Here is an 18,795-nt window from a genome sequence, read left to right as displayed (position 1 = left end):
AGATGGCCAATGAGAAAAGAGAAAGGTGTCATCTGCCTTTCAGTTTTCTGTAGCAGACATAAAATTGGTCATTTTATTTCCCCTGGGAATTATATTTACCCTGAGCAAGGCCCTCTTTTAAGTAGAAAACCCAGAAAAGTAGACATATTCCCCAAATTTAGCTAAAGTAGGGTCAGATTTAAAAGTTAAGTAGCATTTTACCTGGTCTAAAGTAATAGCTAGTAAATTGAGGATTTGCAGCAGAAATTTGAGAGTACTCTTCTACTATTGCATAACATATAGGTTTAGTATAGGCCTAGAAATGCAGAATGTGTTTGTCCCAAGGAGATATCAGAAGAAGTTAGGAAAGAATAATGGAGGCAGGAAAGAACTGTTTAACTATAGCAGATAGGTTATGTTAAACCTTGAGCCTGGTTAGAGAAAATTGCCATTTAAGGCCAAATTGTATGAGAAGATAATTGTAAAGTAATGCTATGAAGAAAAATTGGTTATTGATGCAGTCATGAGTATGAACTACAAGGTGAGCAGAGATTGCTCAGTAGAGTTTCCCTAGGAGGAAATTTTTGTATTATACCTGGCAGGTTCTACACAGGACTGGGCATCATGGCCAAATTATACATGGCATTAATATTTCAAATTAAGGGAGCATTTCTCCCTCATTTTAAGTCACTTCCCGCATTTCTCCTATTATGGCAAGTTTTCTGTAATCATATAATGAAGGAAGCCTTAGAAAGGCAAGGCCTAAAATACAGAAATTGTGAAGGCAGGTAGAAATTTTTAGCCATTTTAAGTGAATTAGCAAATTAAAGAGGTTCCTTTTCCCTAAGGATTTAAAAGGATGAAGAATTCAGGTCATAAGGAAAACATGGCAAACATCAGTGCCAAAAAGGGGAGGAAGCAATACACAAGCAAATAGTAAATTCTAAGCAATATTTTTAATAAATAAGGTTCAGATTGAACACTGAATTGCTTCTCCTTACCACTGAAGTTTATACATTCTGGAGCTGAAAGGCAGGAAACAATGAGATTAGAAAGGAAACCTTTTGGGCATAGGAATGCTAATGAAATCACCTACAGACTAGGCCTAAGTTCAACAGTAAATAAGCCCTTGAGGCCAATAAATAGATACTCAGGAAATTGAAAAGTGTACCCAAAACTAATTTAGTTAGCCTGGAACTCAGTCAAATCAGGAGATCCAGTGATACAGACACAATAAGAGAATTATTTCCATGATAATTTTTTTTCTTTAGGCTTTTCTGCTTTGGCTGTGACTCAGTAGCAACATTATTTCTTTCATACAAGAGTTAAAGGGATTAAAATAATAGGTAAGAGGAGTAAAAAGTCCAAGCTATTTAAGCATGATTACAGTTGTTAAATAAGTGGTTAAAAGATGAGGGAAAACAAGTTTTTAAAATCCCCCAGCATCAGGATCTCCCAAAAGGGTGGTGTGAATAATTGAATTAGGGAAGTTAAAAGCATTTTAATTTTGAGAATTTTTGAATTGGACTTTTAAATTTGTTTTAAAGCTGAAATTGCCACACAGTCATTTTTAATATTTTTAATATGATTTGGGGGGTTTTATAATAGGATATTTAAAAATTTTACTTAGTATTAGCTGATATTTTTATTTTTGGCCACTAGTAGTGAGGAAGTCCATCAGCTGATGTTTCAAGCATTGATTTAAGCACCAATGTCAAGTAATATTTAAGGACTGATAGCATTTTAACATAAGACTGTCGACTTGGAATCTAGAGACCCCAAATTTGTGGCATGGTGGGATCTGATGAACCCCAAGTTTTAGATTGGCTTGTAAATTGGAGACCCCCCCAAAGCTTGTGCTTGTGCCCTGTTCCTGTGATGAAGGGAATCTCAGACTAGCAGTTTCAGACTGAACATTAGACCTTAAGATATTTATTAGCCGTTAACTGAAATTAACAGATTTTTAGTCAAATGTTAAAATATCCTTTTATCCCAATAGTTTCTCCCTTGGTATCAGAGACCTTTTCCCAAGAAGACCTACACCTGTGTAGGGATTGTCCTTTAGTACACATTGTAAATAGTTCATTCCCTTACACCCTAGCCTCTGGCTATGGTTCCTTTCCCAGGCTTGATTGTATCCTGTCAGTATAATTTGAACACTCACATCTCCTTGTAGGTATGGTAAGGCCAATAAATCATCTTTCCCAGTCCCTGGATTCCCCAAATGGCATATGTCCCCCAAATTCTTTTGTTCCTTGGAGTGGCCATCTTGCGCAGTGGCCCTCCCAGGAGTTCAGTAACCAGACCTGGATTTGTAGCACAGCTCTGTGAGGAGACCTAATTTAGCACTGAACTCCAATCCATAATTAAAGAGTGGTTTTACTGACTATTCAATAGTTCTGTGTTTTTTCAAGTTTAACGTGACATAGACTGGACTGAACAGATTAGGAAGGGAAGACCTATGTTGGCTCTGCATATAGATAAGAAAAAAATTTACTGAATTGATTTGACATGGGGACAGACTTCTCTGTCTTATCTACAAAATTTTGGCCAAAAAATTGGGAAACTATTCGATCCTCTATTAGTCTAAAAAGTATCAGACAGATAGGAAAGATCTCAATTGGCTTAGACTTTCACTTAACCTTAACTTAAACTAACTAACTTAAACAGGACAATTAAAACCCCTATTTGATATATATGCCCTAAGGTATGTAACACCCCAAGCTCAAGACATTATAAATTTAGTTAATCAAGTTCTCACTAATGCCCAAGTACACAGAATAGATACTTCCCTTCTGGTTAGTCTTTTAATCTTGCCAACTCAGTACATACCCACAGCAGTAATATGCCAGGATCATGACCCACTCCAGTGGTTAAATCTTTTATCAACCCTTCACAAATCAAATACCCCATATTATCAATTAGTAGCAAAACAAATAATATAGGGAAGGAAGAGAACAATGCAACTATTTGCAATAGTCTCAAATTATAGTAACGCCATTTACCAAACAACAAGTAATTACATTAAACAACACCTCTGATGATTGGCAAGGCAAATAGCAATCACAGGGTTCCTGGACAAATCAAATATTCCTACCCTCCAAATAAACTCATTCAATGTGCAGCTAAACATGCTTTTCTTTTCCCTTCAATCATTACTGAGAAGACACTGAACTCTGACCCTTTAGTATTTACAGAAGGGTGCTCTAATGCAGCGGTTCCCAAACTTTTTTGGCCTACTGCCCCCTTTCCAGAAAAAATATTACTTAGCCCCCTGGAAATTAATTTTTTTTTAATTGTAATAGCAAGTAATAGGAAAGATAAATGCGCCTGTGGCCATCACAGGGGAACTTGGATTGCTGCAGCATCCACCAGGGGGCGGTGGCACCCACTTTCGAATCACTGCTTTAATAGAAAGATAGCAGTTCATTAACAAGACAAAACCTACTCCCAAGTTACTAAATAACCCTCAGCTCAAAGGGCAGAACTAGTCCCAGTCATATTAGCTTTAACAGTCAATATGTATATCACATACTCCAATACACTGAGATAGCTTTAATTACTTCACAAATAGATGACTCTTTATTCCAGCAGTTAAAAATGTACAGGAGCTAGTTCGACAACATTTTGCTATTTTTGTAGCTCATATTAGATCACATATTACTTCACCTGGATATCTGACTTATGGGAATTCCAAGGCTGACACAGCTACTTTTATCTGCACCAACACAAGCTCAGTCAATTCTATTACAAAAGCAAAAGGATCCCATGCAATTCATTACCAAAACACTAATGCCTGTCGACATGGAATCTAGAGACCCCAAACTTGTGGCCTAGTGAGATCTGATAAACCCCAAGTTTTAGGAATAGCTTGTAGGTTGGAGACCCCCAAAGCTTGTGCTTGTTCCCTGTTCCCATGAGAATCCACCTTGAAGGGAATCTCCAGATTCTACTATATGGGCTATCCCAAGCAGCATGGGATGGGATGACCCAGATTTATATTCTTATCCACTCCATCCTGCACCCATATCCATAGGAAGATGGACCCCTCCCATATTATCCATTGGAAAAGTCCACTACCCATATATTTGGCAAATTCCATATTCATGGAAAGAAATTACTTTAGAATACATAGATGAAAGAAGGGAAACTGACCCCATTATTTGGACACCCCTTTCATGTGTTCCCAATCCATATCTATTTCTTGTTGGACCCCTAACCATTACTATTTTTATTAAGATTTATAGGATGGCTCATTGCAAGAGCTATCACTCTAGTGACCCTATATAGGAATTGGAGGATTCAGCCTTATTCTCTTTCTTTCATTTTTATTCACCATCAAGTGCATCCACCTCAGAAAACAAAAACTCTTATCAAGCATATACTTAACTCAAGCTTCCATTTGTCTGATTTAAATAGAAAAGAAGCAGATGCGGGAACAGCATAAGAAGATCAGGGGCTTTCCATCAAGCAAGGGTTTAGAAATTACTGGTATACCCTAGCTTGCAAGGTCTCTGGGTAGAAGCCATAGCTTAGAAGTAGCCAGACATGTAGCTTGATCCACAGCATGAGAATTCAACCCCTCCCCTCCCCAAATACTGTATGTTCTTCCAAGAAATTACTAATGCAGGAATTCTGTGAGATGGTTACACAGACATATTGAATTATCACCTATAGAAAATTCTGTTTAGAGTCACTGAGATAATCTAAATCCATTGTCTCCATTTTGTAAATCATTACTAACCACTGTCACTGTAAAAGACTTACCTAATCCCTTAGCCTTCGTCCCTTTCTCTATTAAGTATGTACCTGAAATCAATAAACTTTGTCATTGATCAGCAGTCACAGTCTTGTGTTTTTAAGTCTGTGACCCTCCTGATCCCAACCTCACTACTCTTTTCCCGTTTTGTGACCCACAAATAACTTGACAAGTGTAATAGTTAAAATTAAATTATGAGGCTGCTAATAGCTTTATTATATCAAAAGCAGTGATAGTAAAGAGAGGGAAATGTAGGGAAGATTCTTTATGTTGCTTGGCTTAATACCCTATTTGCCCTTTGATGGATTGAAAGCTCACCACCGATGGGTTCCTTCAGGTTCCAATCTCCAGAAGGAGGGAGTGTGTACAGTGCCTTGGTTTCACTTTATAAGCAATTTTCTCCACCCACTAGTTCTCCCACGTCACATCTCGGGAACCAATCATAGTTCCTTAAATTTGCTAGGTACCAGCCAGGGGGCAGTGCCTGTGGAAGCAGTTTCCTGTCTTGTTGGTTTCAAGTTCCTTTCTCTGTACTTGCACATTTGAATGGTAAAGGATCTTCAGGTCCCTGGTTGATGATGTCAAACAAAGTGACATAATGGGGAAGGGAATTCCCATTGCACATGAGCTTGACAACATTGGTAAACACAAAAGGCATTGGAAATCCATTTTAAAAAAGGAATTTGATAAAATGAAATTCTGTATCTTACCTAACAATTTCCTCCATTTGTTGATTCAGTATCATTCTTCCGATGAATCTAAAAAAAGTAATATTACAAAAATCTAAAATATCACCTAAAATGTATTTATACCGTCAGTAAAAAGCATTTTAGATCCAGCTTGTACAATATTCTTTCACGTATAAAGTGGAAAGTTCCACAATAATCCTTTGCTTCCTTTAAACCCAGAACAGGTACCCCTCTAGAAGACCTTTTCTAATCCCACTAATTTTTAGTGCTTTCTTCTTCCTGAAATCACTTGGAATACTTTGTATTTACATAGCCATGTATTGTGATTTTAAATGACACACTCAACTGAGGGTCATCCCCTCAATTTCAAATTTTTTTGCTACTATAAAAAGTGCAGTTATAAATATTTTTGTACAAGTAAGTCCTTTTCCCTTTTTTTATTATCTCTTTGGGATACAGACCCAGTAGTGTTATTACCAGATCAAAGGGTAGGCATGGTTTTATAGAACCTTGGGTATAGTTACAAATTTCTCTCTAGAAAGGTTGGATCAATTCACAACTCCAACAATGCATTAGTGTCCCAATTTTGCCACATTCCCTCCAACATTTACCACTTTCTATTACTGTCATATTGGCCAATCTGATAGGTGGGATGTGGTACCTCAATGTTGTTTCTATTTGCATTTCTCTAATCAAGAGTAATTTAGAACATTTTTTCTTATAATTATTGATGGCTTTGATTTCTTCATCTGAAAATTGCTTGTTTATATTCCTTGATCATTTGTCAATTGGGGAATGGCTTGTATTCTTATATATTTGCCTTAGTTCTCTATAAATTTGAGAAATTAGACCTTTATCAGAGACATTTGTTATAAATTTTTCCCCAGTTTGTTGTTTCTCTTGCATAATTAAAATCTGTTACCCTAAAAACTATGATCCTCAGTAAAACTACAATTCCCAGAAACCCACTCACTTCCTGTTGTTACATGCTGACATAGATAGGATATAAATTGGGTGGAGGTCCATCTCTCGGGCTCTTTTCCTTCCTGTCCACAGCTTTGGGGGAGCTGGGATTTTGAGCAGGTAGAAAAACTTATGTTATGTGGTTCTATTTTGTCAGATAATAAACTTTACAAAACATAATACTTCAAGTATTGCACATTAATTTAACTACTACACTCTTCTAATCTTGGTTACATTAGTTTTGTTTCTAAATAAGTTTTCTAATTTAATACAATCAAAATTATGCATTAAACATTTTATAATACCCTCTACCTCTTTTTAGATCATAAATTCTTCCCCATCTTCAAAGACCTGCCAGTAAAATATTCTGTGTTCCCCTAATTTACTTATGTATTACTCTTTGTATCTAAATCATATATCCATTTTGACTGTATCTTGGTATAGGGTGTGTGATATTGTTCTATATTTAGATTCTTTCATACTGTTTTCTAATTTTCCCAGCAGTTTTTGTTAGATTGAGTTGTTATTTGTGTTAGTTAAAATCACCTGGGGTTCTATTTGGAAGGATTGAGCCTTAATATATGTATCAATATAGTGTTTGACAAACTTCTGTGGACCTGTGGGGGACCTTGGAACTACATTTCCCACGATTCCTCTTGTAAAAATGGAGGCAGACAGGAAGCTTGATGATGTAAGAGAGGGGATAAGACTCCTGGAGTGAGGAGAAGCGGGCTCTCTTTAGCTACCTGGGAGCACGAAGATACGAAAGGTAAAATGACTGAGGCGGCAGTTTGAATACTTACAGGCGCGTGGTCTAACGATTTATTCTATCAGCGATGGCTTTTATTAAAATACTATTCTCCTTTTTATTCTTGGCCTTCATCATTTTTAAAAACAACATATTCCAAAAGCTGGGATATTTCGGTTTATCAAACACTACGTTTCTATGGTCATTTACCCCTGCAGCTAATCTACTCCATTGGTTTACTAATCTATTTCTTAGATAGTACCAGGTTGTTTTTATGACTGCTACTTTATAGTACAGTTTGAGATATGGTACTTCTAGGCCTCCTTCCTTCACATTTAGTTCCTCTGATATTCTTGACCTTTTGTTCTTCCATTTCAATTGTTATTTTTTTCTAGTTTTATGAAATAATTATTTGGTAATTTGACTGGTATGGCAGTCAAATAAATAAATTTAGGTGGAACTGTAATTTTTATTATATTAGCTAGGATTACTCAGGAGTAATTATTATGTTTTCAAATTGTTTAGATCTGACTTTATTTGTAATATAAAGGATTTTGTAATTATATTCATATAATTCCAATGTTTGCCTTGGCAAATAGATTCCCAGGTACTTTATATTCTTTAGAGTGATTTTAAATGGAATTTGTTTTTTTAACTCTTGCTGCTGGACTTTGTTGGTAATATATAGAAATGCTTTAGATTTATGTGGATTTATTTTGTGTCCTGCAAAATAATACTAAAGTTATTATTTCAACTAGCTTTTAACTGATTCTCTAGGATTCTCTAAGTAAATCATCATATGATCTGCAAAGAATGATAGTTGAGTTTCCTCATTCACTATTTTAATTCCAGTTTCTTTTTCTTTTCTTATTGTTAAAACTATCATTTCTAATACAATATTAAATAATAGTAGTGATAATGGGTAGCAGATATATGTATTCTTTTAGCCTACTAATACACTATAGATATTCTTGCTATATAAATGGAATTAGCTCATCCTCATTCATTCTTTAGACTTTAGCCACCAAGAATAATGTTACCCCACCCAACTTAGAATTAAGTGGGGAAGGGGAGGTCTGTGACCCACATGTGAAAATAAGTGACAAATCAAAAACAAGTGACTGCCCTCTGGGCTGTCCAAAACAGTGTTGAGGCTGCCATTTGTCCAAGTGAAACTGGAGTTGGAGGCAGGAAGTGACGAAAGTTGCTATCTTAAATATGATGGTAACTTCCTGTGGAGGGCTTTTGGCACTTTGAACTTGGCATTGGAGGAGCTCTGGTAAGACCTCAGACTGCTTCCCTTTGAATTGTCATGTGGGTAAATCAGGCTGACTCTCTTTTTCTTTCCTTGGCGTTTCTGGAGACCCTAGCCTCAAGGAGGCCTCTCTTCTTAGAGGAGGCCTTGTAGCTAGAAGCCTTGTTTAATTAATCTCTGTGTTTCCCTGGTTCGGGCCTCTGGTCCAGGCCTGAGTTTCTCTCTCTCATTTTCCCTACCTTCAACTTTCCTAAGTAAATAAACCATCATAAAAGTCATCGTGACTTGGGTCTTTTATTTGAAATTGAGTAATTGATTTCTGGTGACCAAACTTTAAATATCCAGTCCAACCATAATCTTTTCCATTTTCCCCTTTTACATTGCTGAAAAAGTAGAAAGGTGTGGGTTAGAAGATAATACAATTAAAAAGAATGGGAAGAAACTCAACAGTTTATTAATTGACTAAGATGTATAATTCCATAACTTCCTAACTTAAGCAAAATAGCTGCTACGACTATTGAGCCTGTGATAGGAGCTTCTACATGTGCTTTAGGAAGTCATAGGTGAAGACCGTATAGTGGTATTTTAACTATGAAAGCAATTATACATGCATATCATAATGTAGAATTTTGGATATTATATAATTTAAAGGATCTATTAGGATACGGTTTATTAAAATATGGAGGGAGCCTAAGTTATTATTTAAGTTCAGTAGGGCAACTAGAAGTGGGAATGACTCTACTAGGGTATAAAATAGAAAATAAAGTCCTGTGTTTAATCGTTCATTTTGGTTGCCTCATCAAGTAATAATAATAAGAGTTGGAATTAATGTAGTTTCAAATAGAATGTAGAATATAATTAATTCTGATAAGGTAAGGGCTATAATTAATGAAAGTTGCAGAGTAATTAATATGGTAAGGTATTTTTTTTTATAATAAAGATTCTTTGTTTAACTGGTTCTGGCTTGCTATAATTATTAAGGAAGTAATCAGCATGACAGGATTAGTAGGGGGCCTGATAGGTAATCTATAGAGAATGAATTGTTGAAATTATAACTTATATCTATATTGTGGTACATAAATGATAGACTAATAATGCTAATTAATAGGCTATGAGGTTGTGGTATTAATTCATACTCAAGTTTTTTTAGAGAATCAGGTCAGCGGCATTAATATTAAAGTAGGAATTAGGATTTTTAACATTGTAGTAGATTTAGGTTTTGGGCGTGATCATTTTCCATAGGTGCTGGAGATGGTTACTAGCAAGGTTAGTCTGATTCCTGCCTCACAAGCAGAAAATACTAAAAAGATTAGGGGTGTCATGGAGGTGGAGAATATGTGAAAATGGGAAATGAGTAAAGAATTAAGAATAGTTATTAATGGCTCAATGTCAATTCAGAAGGGGTGTGTAAATGGAATTAGCTCATCCTCATTCATTGTTAGACTCTAGCCATCAGAAATAATGTCACCTCACCCAACTTAGTGGGGAGGGGAAGATCAGTTACCCACACGTGACAATAAGTAATAAATCAAGAACAAGGGACTGTCCTTTGGGCAGTCCAAAACAGTGTTGAGGCTGCCATTTGTCCACTGGAAATTGAAGGTGGATGCAGGAAGTGATGGAAGCTGCTATCTCTTAAATATGATGGTAACTTCCTGAGGAGGAGTTGGCACTTTGAACTTGGTATAGAAGGATCTCTGGGGAGACCTCAGATGGCTTCCCTCTGAATTGTCACATGGGTAAGTTAGGCTGACTTCCTTTCTCCTCCCTTGGCGTTTCTGAAGGTTCTGCCCTCAAGGAGGCCTCGTGGCTAGAAGCCTTGTTTAATTCACCTCTGTGCTCCTTTGCTGGGGCCTCTAAACTCTTACCTGGTCTGGACCTCTGATCCAGGCCAGAGTTTCTCTCTCTCAATTTCCCTACCTTGAACCTTCCTAATTGTAAATAAACTTCCATAAAAGTCATCCTGACTTGGGTCTATTTTAATTTGGAATCAAGTTAATCCGATTCCTGATGACCATACCTAAATATCTAGTTTCCCCTCTTACGGGGGCTTCCAGTAGATGGTGCCAGGTATCTCTGTTAGCCTGTACTTTCAAACAATTTTACCAGTGATCTAGATAAAAGCATAGAAGATATACTTATCAAATCTGATGATGACATAGTAGAACATAGAAGATAAAAAACAGACAATTGAGTTTAATAACCTTGTTTTTAATAATCTAGTGTTCAATAACCCAAGAACATCACTTGGTGAGAATTACCTATTTAGTTATGATTGCTAGGAAAATTGGAAACAGTTTGGCTAAAATAAGCCAAATTAGACACCATTCACAACTATGGTTAAGAAAGAATTCTCAAAAAAAAATTAACAAAAAGTAATGACAAAGAGTAAGAAAAAAATTCTGAAAAGAAATTGAAAAGCTTCTGCATAACAAAGTCATATTCAACTAGCATAAGAAAGGAAGTGGGTGATTTCAGAAAAACTGCATTAAATATCTCAGATACCAGTCTGATATCCATGGAATTAATACTAACATATAAGGCTGAAAATCAATCCTCAATGGATAATTGGTCAAAGGACATGAACAAAATAGTTCTCAAAAGACTTTTAAGCTCTTAACCAAATGAAAGACTGTTTCAAATCATTATTAAGCAAAATGCAAACTGAAACAATTTTGACATTTCATTTTAAATCCCTAAAATTACCAAAGATGACAAAAGTAGGAACAATCAAACTGGAGGGGTTGTGGAAAGATAAGTATATTGTGTGGCTGGGGGGGGGGGGGGGGGGCGCAAAAAAGAAAGAAATGTTGGTAAGATGAAACCTAAGGTGGATTGATGGTTATGTCCATCTAGGTAACTTCTCTGATCCAGTATGTGCAGACCCCTGGAGACTATCTTCGGAAAACACAATATTTATGTTTATTGGTACATTGAGGATCAAGACAAGGTGACCCTGATACTAAAGGAACTAATTCTCAAACCCACCAAATCTACGTTTCTCACAAAAAATTCTTCTGGCCTTCTGACTGCCTATGGCTCCCTACTTTCTGACTAAGTACCCCAAAAGTTAACTAGTTACCTAGCTTTTATCCTCAGACTATTGTTCAGTTACTCTCAAATTTGTCTCCAAAAAAACTATTGAGAAGGGACTCAAAATAGGCTGGGTCCCGTCTCCCTCCACTCCAAGGCTGGGGTTGGCTCTTGAGGTAAAACATCAAAGCCCCAAATGATAGGATCTTTAGAGTACTTTAGCCAAGTTGTTAAAACACAGCAGGGAAAGCCAGATCACCTTCAAGATATTCTCCAGTGCATGGGAACCTCCAAACTTCTAAAACTGGTTAGGTCCAGCTAGCAAACAAGAGCTGCTGCTTCCCTTCCAGCTTAGGAACAGGAAGTGTTAAGTGTTTTCTCACTCAAGCCCTTTCCTCTCTAGCCCCCTAGAATCCTTTCCAGGGCCTGTATCTAAATTTGCCTCAGGTATGCCCTTCAATTGGGGAATGGCTAAACAAACTGTGGTATATGCTGGTGATGGAATACTATTGTGCTCAAAGGAATAATGAACTGGAGGAATTCCATGTAAACTGAAAAGACCTCCAGGAATTGATGCAGAGTGAAAGGAGCAGAGCCAGAAGAACATTGTACACAGAGACTGATACACTGTGGTAAAATAGAATATAATGGACCTCTGTACTAGCAGCAATGCAATGACTCAGGACTATTCTGAGGGATTTATGGGAAAGACGCTACCCACATTCAGAGGAAGAACTGCAGGAGAGGAAACACAGAAGAAAAACAACTGCTTGAACACATGGGTTGATTCAGACATGGTTGAGGATATAGACACTAAATGACCACACCAATGCAACTATCAATAATATGGAAATAGGTCTTGATCAATGACACATGTTAAAACCAGTGGAAATTCGCATTGGCTATGGGGGGAGGTGTTTGAGGGGGTGAAGGGGAAAGTTAAAAACATGAATCGTGTAACCATGGAAAATTTTTCTTAAAAAAAGAAAAATAATAATAAAATCATTACCCTCCCCCAAAATTTGCCTCAGACCTTTTGGAGACAATTTCCATTTCCCTTGCACTTACTCTTATCCCCTATAACCCTATTCCTAGAATACTGTTGTGGCACTTGTAAATTAATACCAATCTGGAAAGCAATATGCATTTTTGCTAAGAAAGTGGATTAAAATATTCATATCCTTTGGCATAGAAATGCCATGGCTAGGCACATGACACAAGCAGATAAATGATCTTTTTTTTTTTTTTTAAAGAAGTACTTTGAAGTAGTGCAAAGAACTTGGCACACAATATGTCTACTGACTGGGGAGTAAAAAAACTGTGGTAATTGAAAACAATAATGTCACTGTGCTGAAAGGCAAGATGTATGTAAAGAAGACCAAGAAGCATAGGAAGATTCATGAACTGATATAAAGTATAGTAAGCAGAGCCAGTAAAAGAGGATTAAAAAGACAAGCATGAAAATCTCAACAAAACTTGAAACTGATTGCTATAAAATTATATTGACCTAACTTGGCCCCAAAAAGAGATATAAATGTACCTTTCCTCCTTTCTTGACAGAGATTGCTGTGGAACACTTACATAGAATTTTAGAGCTGAAAGGTTGTTTTTTTTCTGAACTGTTTTCTCCTCCTTTTAATTTTAAATTTTTTAAAATTACCTATATAAGTCTGCTTCTGGCTGCTGACATTCTATCACAGCTATGAGTGTGTCCAACTTGGCAACAGTTTGCAACACTGCTGTTTCTGGAACTGCCACATGTGTCTGAAAATAAAATAAAATACTTTAATAATTTTTTAAAGGCCTTGATTTTTGGAGAAACTCAAGAGATAGAAGCTAAGATTAGGGAACTTACAAGTCCCCTAGTCCAACCTTTTTGCATTACATTAGGGACTTGTCACTGGAGTCCAAATGTGGAAGTTTCATTATCACTGAGAGAGAAAAAAATTTGTTCTAGAAATCTTTCTATTTTTGTCTGGTCATCCTCCCCCCCAATTTCATCCTTAAATGCTTTCGAGATGATCTAGGCCAGTGTTGGCGAATCTTTTAGAGATCATGTGCTTAAACCTGTAAATGCCCCCTGCATTACACCAGACAGGGAAGGGAGGAAGTGCTTGCATTGGGCTGCTGCGCAGAAGGGCAGGGTATGTGAAAGTTATCCTCAGGCATGGTGGAAAAGGGGAATGGAGCAGACCCCTCTGGCACCCTGGGCATGTGTGTGCCACGCCTTTGCCAACACAGATCGAATATATCTAATATATTATATATCTTATATATCATATATGTTGTATATATAATAATATACATGTAATATATAATACAACTAATATATCTAGCATATTCCCACCCTTTCTCTAAGACTTAAGCTTTCTAAGCTTTCTTCCCTTTATACTGCTCAAAATCTTCTATTTGCCTCCATAAGTTTTACAAATGAGTTCATTATTTATTTATTTAGGTCGATTGGCTCTCTAGACAAGTATTTTTCAGGCTTCCTTGTTGCTCCATTATTTTAAGCTCTTTCTGAAACTGATCCTATTCATCATCCTGTCTCTTCCTCTAAACTTTCTGTAATTAGGTTAATAGCCTAAAATCATTGCTGCTCTTGGATATAAACCTCTGATGGCTAAGGTGATCTGGGGCTCTTATGGTCCCCTAACTGAAGCAAATGGCAATAACAATGACATCTTGACTCAACCACTGCTGTTAGCTAAGTGACTCTGAATAGAGTACAGGAGTCCAAGTCACTGGAGATGTTAAAAAAAGATAAACTAGACACAAATTTTAGAAACAGAATTCATGATTTGAGGATACAATTTGACTAGATGATAACAAAAGTTCAATCTAACTCTAATATTCCATAATTCTATAAAATGAAGAATTAAAATGCCATTTAATTTTATACTTCCATAAAATCTTTATAAAACAAAAGAAAAAAATATGGCAGATGATGTAACTTGATTTTAGGTTTGGAAACATGTTCACTAGCCCTAAATCTCACTAAGATCCAATCAATGGAACCAACTCACAAATATTTCTAAAGATATGAACCTTGAGGTTAGTTTCTCCATCCAGGCTAGCAGTTGTAACGTGGCATGAACCATCCACTCTGTCTGAAGACAGAAGCACCAAATCAGCAGGAAAAATTTCATCTTTGGCAATTCTGACAATATCCCCCACCTAGAAAAAAAGGTTTGAAAAATTAAGTTAAATTAAAATACCTAAATTAATATAGGAACAAATTTTTAAAATTTCCATTATATCCAAAACAGAATACCATAGAATTTTAACAAGTAAAATAGGTTTTTAACTTATAAGCAAATTAAAATTCTCAGTAAAGCCATCCAAAATCTACTGGTGGCTCTCCTTCATATTGGGCTATTACATTATCTGTCAAACTAATCTTTCTAAAATATATTTCAATAAACTCCAGTGGCTCCCTATTGTCTCCAGAAACGCATATTCACTTCTTTAATTCACCAAATGCATACCCGAATGTTTTTTGATCTAGTTTTCACAAGGCCGCCACTTCGAACAACATAAACAGGTGCTCCATTTACTTCATTATCTGATTTATGTCTTAACCAGTCTTCATAGCCCTATAAACATATGATCAGAAAAATAAAACCATTATTGATGTAATTTTTAAACACTCTTAAAATAGAGACATATCTTTTAATGGCAAAACAAATATTCCTTGCTCATTTAATATATTTCAAATATTGAGTGATGTTCAGTGAAATATTCAGCAGTTAAAATGTAAATTTTGAAAAAAATATAGACAACCAAGTGTAGTGGAACAAAGGGTAAACTCTGATTTATATATATAGGTTCTAGACCTGGTTAATCCACTAAACTATGTAACTTTAGACAAATCACTAAGTCTCTGGGTCTCATTTCCTTGACCATTAATGAAAGGGTTGAAAAAGATCTCTAAAATTCTTCCAAATTAAAAATTCCATATATGAATGGCGAAATAAAACAGCTAAAAATTAATCAGTAGGATAGATACAACAGATAATTAAATGACCTAGACCAATGATGGGCAAAACTATGGCCCACAGGCCAGATGTGGCCCCCCCTAAAATGTTCTATCGTGTTGCCACAGCATTATTCCTAATCTGAAGAATACAATGAGTAGGATACAATACAATGAAACTTTAAAAAGAGTTGCCTTAGAAACAGACTGACAGGTGAGCATTGCCTTTCCTTTGGCCCTCCTCTTTAAAAAGTTTGCCCATCACTGACCTAGACTGTGAAGAAACTGAGTAATGAGCTAAGTTAAAGACAGCTTATTAAAAGAGTAATCAAAATAATAAGCCTATATCAAATGGTTTTGATGTCTGCTGCTTCATAATAGTGTAGTCTGGGAGTGCTATTTCTTCTTGATTTACCTTTTTTCATTATTTTCCTTGATATTCCAGGTCTTTTGTGTCTCCATTATTTTATCAAAGTTTATAAAATGTCCTTTTATGGTCTGATTGGAGTAACATTAGAACTGTAAATTAATTTTATCAGTTTTGTAATTTTTATCGTATAGGCATGGCCTAGCCACAGTGCAGAATCCTCCCTCTATTTAAGTTGTTTATTTCTTTAAGGATTACATTTTAATTGGATATATATATGTATTTCACATTCTTTTGTAAACCGATCCCCAATAGTTTATGCATTCTATAGTTATTTTAATGACTTCCCCATTACTGCTTCTTTGATTTTGTTATTGTAATATGTAGCAGTCTAGGTATACATTAATGTTGATATTATTTTAAAGGTTCTCAAAAAGCTGACTCTTGTATTGCTTATGATTGATTTCTGTAACCTTGAGTTAAATTGAACCTCGACTGTGCCAAATTCCTAGCCCTTCCCTAAGACTACACTCTGGAAGACTAGTCAGTTATCTCAGTCTCCTTATTTTAGCAATAACAATCAATTAACATATATACCAAGACCTTAGGCCATAAGGATTCCTGATCCAGGTGTTAACTCTACCTATTATTTTAGGTTCAAACAGTCTGTATCTCATGATGATTACCTCATAGTGCCAATGTATCAGACCACTTGTCTTTTCCCTACCCCCTATACTGTTATAATCTCAATAAAAGAGCAGTATGTGGGTAAGGGTTAAGCTCTTTTCCACCAGAGCTTACTGGCTGTCTGACTACCTTATGCCAGAACTTTCTTTGTCTGTGTGTCTTTATTCTTGCCTTATGTTCTATTTTCATTAGTCCTTAACCTGTAACCCATTTTCTCTCAGTCCCTGGTTCCCCTTTCCCACCAGGAACCTTTGTGGAGTTGCAGGATGGCTTCATTATACAATGTTGTCCCAAAAGTCAGAAATGCAGTTTAAGCTTTATTAACTTTGGAATATGTCACAAATGTAAACAATTTTGAAAGGTTACTAATTTTTAAAAAATACTGATGTTACTTATTAAAATTCAGCATAATCACTCCCTTGGGCTATATATCCCACTTGTCAATGGAAAGGTTTCCATTTGTAGGTCTAGTTTTATGATCATTGAAAGAATGAGGTTTCAATGCATATAAAATATTTTTAACATTTTGGACAAAGAGGACATCCTCTTCTAATCCACTGCTCTGAGAAAGTGTCATCTTGAAACTATCGCATATGCAATGCATAATGGCAGTAGCCTCTCTTGTTAAATTTTAAAATGTTTTATTCAAAATCCATAAAACTAAATATAAAACAATTTAAACAATTAAAATTTAATTTGTTAAAATTTAAAATATTAGGTTCCGGGTTAAGATGGCGGCAGAGTAAGAAGCAGCTCTTAACCTCTCCTGACCGAAACACACAAAACTCCTCAAGGGGACATAAAAACAAGTCCAGACGAACGGAGGAACCCCACAACAGGGCACAGCGTGGAAGGTACGTGGAATCGAGACATTTCCAGGCTAAAAAGGGCTCTCACTCAATCGCGGGCTGAGCAACTGCCCCACCCCCACCCCCTCCACACTCACCTATAGCTCCGAACCCAGCTAAAAAGAAATAGAGCAAGCATGGGGCACCCATCGAGTCATCGGCAGCTCCGGGACCTGTTCCTGAGAGCAGCAAGACTTAGGACCCCATTAAGTCAAGAACACACGCGAAATCTGAGCGCGCGGGAGCAGAGAGTGGACGCTGGGCGCAGAGTGCCGGCTGAGCAGAGGCGTGGGTGGAGGCAGACACAGCCAGGAACTAAAGCCTACGTGGGGAACCAGTGCAGACGGGTATATGACTGTGGAAGTAGCTCCCTGAGACTTGTAAAGGAACCTCCTGCAGAGGATCAAGCAAGGGAATCCACCAGGGGGCTTGACCTTGGAAAAAACTAGAACTCAGACCTCAGGAGCCAATAGATCTCAGACAGACACTGAGAGCGAGGATAAACCTGAGAAGCTGCTGGGCTAATGATGGCTAATCAGTTACAGGAAATTCAGAAGAGAAAGAATAATAACAAAAAAAAGAAGTCTTTAACACTCGACAGCTTTTACACAGAGAAAATCCAGACAACCGAGCAAACAGAGGAGGAGAACAAACAACCATCCAGACCCTCCCCAAATGAGGAAAACTCCTCACAAGCTATGGAAGAGTTCAAATCTGAGATTTTGAGGAAAATAGAAGAGATCTGGCAAGAAAATAACAGTTTAAAAGGTAGAATCTTGCAACTGGAAAGCGAGGCTCAGAAACCAAATGAACTGATAAGCAAATTGAACACAAGAAATGACCAGATTGAAAAGGAATACCAGAAGATTATGGCCGAAAACAAGAAGATTATGGCCGAAAACCAAAAGATTATGGCCGATAACCAGAAGATTATGGCCGAAAACCAAAAGATTATAGCCGAAAAATCAATCCCTAAAGGCTAGAATTGAGCAAGTAGAAACTAATGATCTCTCAAGACAACAAGAACAAATAAAACAAAGCCAAAAGACTGAAAAAATAGAAGGAAACATGAAATATCTCAATGAGAGAGTGACAGACCAAGAAAACCGGTCTAGAAGAGACAATTTGAGAATAATTGGTCTTCAGAAAAACCAGAAATTAATAAAAACCTGGACTCTATACTAACAGAAATAATTCAGCAAAATTGCCCTGAAGTCCTACAACAAGAGGGCAATATAGACATTGAAAGGATTCATAGAACACCTGCGGCATTCGATCAAGAAAGGAAAACACCAAGAAATATCATTGCAAAATTCAAGAGTTTCCAAGCAAAAGAAAAAATCTTACAAGAAGCCAGAAAGAAACAATTCAAATATCAAGGAGCAACAATCAGGATCACACAGGATCTGGCAGCCTCAACACTAAAAGACCGCAAGGCGTGGAATACAATATTCAGAAAGGCAAGAGAGCTGGGCCTGCAACCACGGATCA

General features: G+C 36.6%; 1 protein-coding gene across 1 annotated transcript in view; it reads right to left on the bottom strand.

Moving 5' to 3' along the window:
• ATP11B (ATPase phospholipid transporting 11B (putative)) overlaps window positions 1-18,795 on the bottom strand; it is a 146,533-nt gene that overhangs the window by 77,256 nt on the left and 50,482 nt on the right. The window contains exons 5-8 of the mRNA XM_044670954.1: window positions 14,915-15,022; window positions 14,475-14,603; window positions 13,087-13,190; window positions 5,449-5,496 (exon numbers count right to left, since the gene is read on the bottom strand). Of these exons, the coding sequence (XP_044526889.1) occupies window positions 5,449-5,496; window positions 13,087-13,190; window positions 14,475-14,603; window positions 14,915-15,022 (389 nt within the window). The remainder of the gene's footprint in view (window positions 1-5,448; window positions 5,497-13,086; window positions 13,191-14,474; window positions 14,604-14,914; window positions 15,023-18,795) is intronic.

This window comes from Gracilinanus agilis, chromosome 3 (assembly GCF_016433145.1).
Source record: "Gracilinanus agilis isolate LMUSP501 chromosome 3, AgileGrace, whole genome shotgun sequence".
Classification (NCBI taxonomy): Eukaryota; Metazoa; Chordata; class Mammalia; order Didelphimorphia; family Didelphidae; genus Gracilinanus; species Gracilinanus agilis.
The sequence above is the reverse complement of the archived record's forward strand: the minus strand, read 5'-3'. Positions and strand labels throughout refer to the sequence as shown.